At 48.5% G+C, this 3804-nt stretch overlaps 1 protein-coding gene across 1 annotated transcript; it reads right to left on the bottom strand.

The window, feature by feature from the left end:
* Positions 1-1182: 1182 nt before the first annotated feature.
* On the bottom strand, positions 1183-3044 carry EI90DRAFT_3026712 (uncharacterized protein; the record flags this gene model as incomplete). Its single annotated transcript, XM_039057950.1, has 7 exons — positions 1183-1511; positions 2007-2097; positions 2189-2307; positions 2423-2543; positions 2584-2690; positions 2740-2750; positions 2965-3044. 7 exons carry the CDS (start codon positions 3042-3044, stop codon positions 1183-1185), a joined length of 858 nt encoding a protein of 285 aa, XP_038907303.1.
* Between the last annotated feature and the right edge of the window lie 760 nt (positions 3045-3804).

Raw genomic sequence — 3804 nt, 5'->3', positions numbered from 1 at the left:
CACGGATACTTGGCGCTCCTCAATGGAGCGTACCGTGTGCGAGGTCGCGACTGGTGAGATGGGTGAGAACTTCACATAGTAGCCATCGGGTACTTGGCGTTCGCAGTGCGAACGTACCGGTAGCGGGTTGATATCATAGGCGTGCAATGAGGGCTGACTATTAGGGCCTTCGGTGACTTGGCGTTCCCAAAGGGAACGTACCGTTGGCAGGGACATATGATGACTGGCAAAGGAAGAAACAGATGGTGGATGGGCGGCTACTTGGCGTTCGCATAGCGAACGTGCCGGCATCGCGGGTAAGTGGGCCTCATAGTGTTCACGATCACCATGATCGTGATGGGACGTCGTATGTTGAGTACTGGGGGAAGAGCGGAGTGATGAAGACCCATAGGGTACAGGTTCAATAGGACGATACACATGTTGAGAGTCTTCGACTCTCGACTTCGAGTTCTCGCGGCGAGGGCTGTTAGAGGACTCAATATAACCAGACTTATAAGACATATTGAGAGTTGTACAGTCACACAGGTTCAGTTGAGTCACAGGGAGGGTTGTTACAGAAGATGGTACATGAGACAGTTGTAGAGCAGTTGTTAGTTAGCAGGAACCGCCTTCGGCGGTTTCCATACAAGATGCGTGACTATCTACAAATGGTAAGGTCGCGGGAAATCCCGCGAAACACAAATAACCTCGGCCAGCACCAAAACCCCAGTTGGGGAAAGCTTTGCACGAGGGGGGGAAAGGGGTAGAACAGATAAGGAGGATAGGGTATCGGGATAGAGGATGGAAGGGAGAAAGAGGGGAGGAACAATAATGAGGAGAAGTCTTTGACCATGTGACGGATATGGTCGTTGGAGACTCCGTATCCGTAACATGCTGGCAGATGGTACCACAGATACTTTACTGTATCAGTTTGCCCAGGGAAAGGCAAGGCAGAGTGAAACATTTGTTTCCAAAGCTAAAGGTACGTCCCTATCGAGGTCTTCAGCCATTTTATACTGACATACTGCCCAGCATTTTTGGCATTGAACAACGACGAAGATAGTGATGGGGATACAAGTGACAACGGCGTTGACGATTGCTCTCCTTCCATTGTGCAAGTGAAAGGGAAAGGGACAAGCCACAAGAGGAAGAGAAGCAACGATGTTGCTGACAAAGGAAAGAAGCAGAAAACAAAGGGGGGTTTCAAGGGAAAAGAAGTTGCCGCCCCCCCAGCGCTTTCCCCAATCCTCTACCGTCATCTTCAAAGGGAGAAGTCCCACTCCCTTTAGATGCTGGCAGAAGTAGCCCCATCGACGATGGCTCCCTGGATCTGTCTGGAGATGTGCCTCCAAGGTTCCCATCTTCCTCGTCAGCCACTGATTTCAACCACATTTTTGGTAACACCGACGCCACGATGTCAACATCTGTGACTGGTTTATCTCCCATTTCATCTGCCCCTAGCTCCCCTGGACTCTTTGCTTCAACCCTGCCTTCCTCAGGGTCCTCAAGCAACCAAGCGGAGGGTTCAAGACCTTCAAGTAATCCATATCATCGACGAAACTTGAGACGGTGCCTTCTGACAGTGATGAAGATGGAGAAGAGTTGAACCCCAAACCCTACATCTCACTGACACAGCCAAATAGACCTCGACGACGTTGAAACTGGGCTAAACGTGCATGGCCACTTGGAGGGAATGGATGGTGGAGCAGTGGTGACTTTCGTGTTTATTTCTTGTTGTACACAATTGCATTTACATTTGTATGGCTTGGGCTTGGGTAAAGGGTATACCCTAACCCACTGCCAAATATAAGCTTGATGCAGCCTACGATCTTGACAGCCAGAGGATTGAGGAGTCAACGAGGCCGGCACCCCAACCAGCCTTACACTGCTACTTGGATGGGCGTGGTTGCATTGAATTCCTGTATTTTTCCACTTCCACAATATATATGATTCATTTCTGTAAGCATGTGGTTAGGATCGTGCTATTTGTACCTTATATACATAAACAATCTGAAACTTCATCGTACCATCACCATACTTGCTCATTTCTCGACGGTTTTCCTTCAGGTGACCGTCTTTATCAATTAATAATTCTCCTGACTGCTTCGTCTTGTAATTCTTAAGCACTATATATTCTTGTTGACTTTATATATTTGGGTGCCCCACAACGTTGTGGTTGTGCTGTGACACATTGTGTGACAGAAATTACCATCACAGTCACTTGAACATGCCATTGCTTCTCTATTGCATATTCAGAATGGAAGGCTTGCATCACCATCACTCTGAATGTAAAGGTGATTGTGGTCAATAGCCCAGCATGTATTGATGCTGCAAGGGCCATGTTTAGTGAAAGATGATTCCACCAACATAATCATCGGGATAACCTATCAAACCAACCATGGGGTGAACCCCATCATTCACGGCGACTTCTATGGGTTCAAACCAGTCGTCCAGCATAGCGCCTCGTCATACTGGCCTGTCAACGTTTCAAAGACATGGAAGAGGGAGCGATGAGAAAGTGGACCTTCGATATACGGAAACGCAATGACAGACACTTGACGATGCTACGGAAACTATTGCTATCATTGCCCAAAAACAACCCACCTTGGAGTAATGTGCTCGTAACGCCTCGCCATGCAGTTCAAATGCAATGGAACGATCAATCACTACGATGACATTGCCCGATATTTGTATCGTTTCCCCCTGCCTGCCTATCAGTCAGACTGGATTCTGAGCATTTTATCTTAATCACTTACACACTTTCATGTACCCTAGCGAAACATGCTAGGTAACTAGTTTCAATGCTATTAGTTCAACAACGTGCCCACTCTCTTCCTGTCACGAACTACTCAAGCTCTTATAGCTCCTTCGAAAGTGCCTTGATCAGACTTCGACCGAGTTTCGATCGCATTACGAGCTCCCTTCGATTTGCTCGTATCTGTATCTTGAACTCACTCCCAACTCATTCCAACTCATCGCACTTACCCCAAACCCTCATCTCGAACGCCACCCAGCAAATGCCGAATCCCTATCAACTCCCCCGACTCTTTCTGCAGCCAATCCATTCCAGCGCTGCGAGCTGGCTTCGAATGCTCCCCACGCCCACCTCAAATGCCTACCAAAGACACATCAAGGCTGCCCAACTTGCGGTTCGCAATGACCTAGCGATGCAGGGGGAAGGTTTTACTCAAGTGCAGGTCTACCTGCCTCCCCACACTCGAGGAACGTCGCATAAACCAGCATGGGCGCAAGCTCACAAAAGCTTCATCGCTCAATATGAGGATGACCCATCGTATCTGTTCGTGTACAGCGATGGTTCGCAGCGTAAGCTGAATGGGGCGAGGAGATCGGGGTATGGTTTGGTTGGCTATCGCAGCCGTGAGGTAGTATTTGAGTCGAAGGGGGAATGGAGAAGGGGGCACACCTGTTTGAAGCAGAAACCCAGGGGTTTCAGGTGGCAGCGCAGAAAATCACAGGAGTATTTGAGGGGAACAATGCGACCCAGCGTCCAACGCGTTTACTCATATTCGGAGATGATATTGGCTCAATTGAACGTCTCACGATGTCAAGTCCAACAAAGGGACAACACTACTCAGAGGGATTTCGAACGTATTTGGCCAACATACTGTTGCGCAACCAGCCCCTCGAAACCATCATCAGCTGGTGCCCAGCTCATTCTGGCATTATCGGGAGCGATCGTGCGGACCAGCTAGCGAAGGAGGGTTCACTCGGACTTTAGTTCTTATTTGTATTCTTCATTATAAAGTCAATTCCATCGGGATGACAGACCGTGTGTAAATAATATTTGGATGACTCGTACAAATT

Source organism: Cantharellus anzutake (assembly GCF_015039405.1).
Source record: "Cantharellus anzutake strain C23 chromosome Unknown EI90scaffold_523, whole genome shotgun sequence".
Lineage (NCBI taxonomy): Eukaryota > Fungi > Basidiomycota > Agaricomycetes > Cantharellales > Hydnaceae > Cantharellus > Cantharellus anzutake.
The sequence above is the reverse complement of the archived record's forward strand: the minus strand, read 5'-3'. Positions and strand labels throughout refer to the sequence as shown.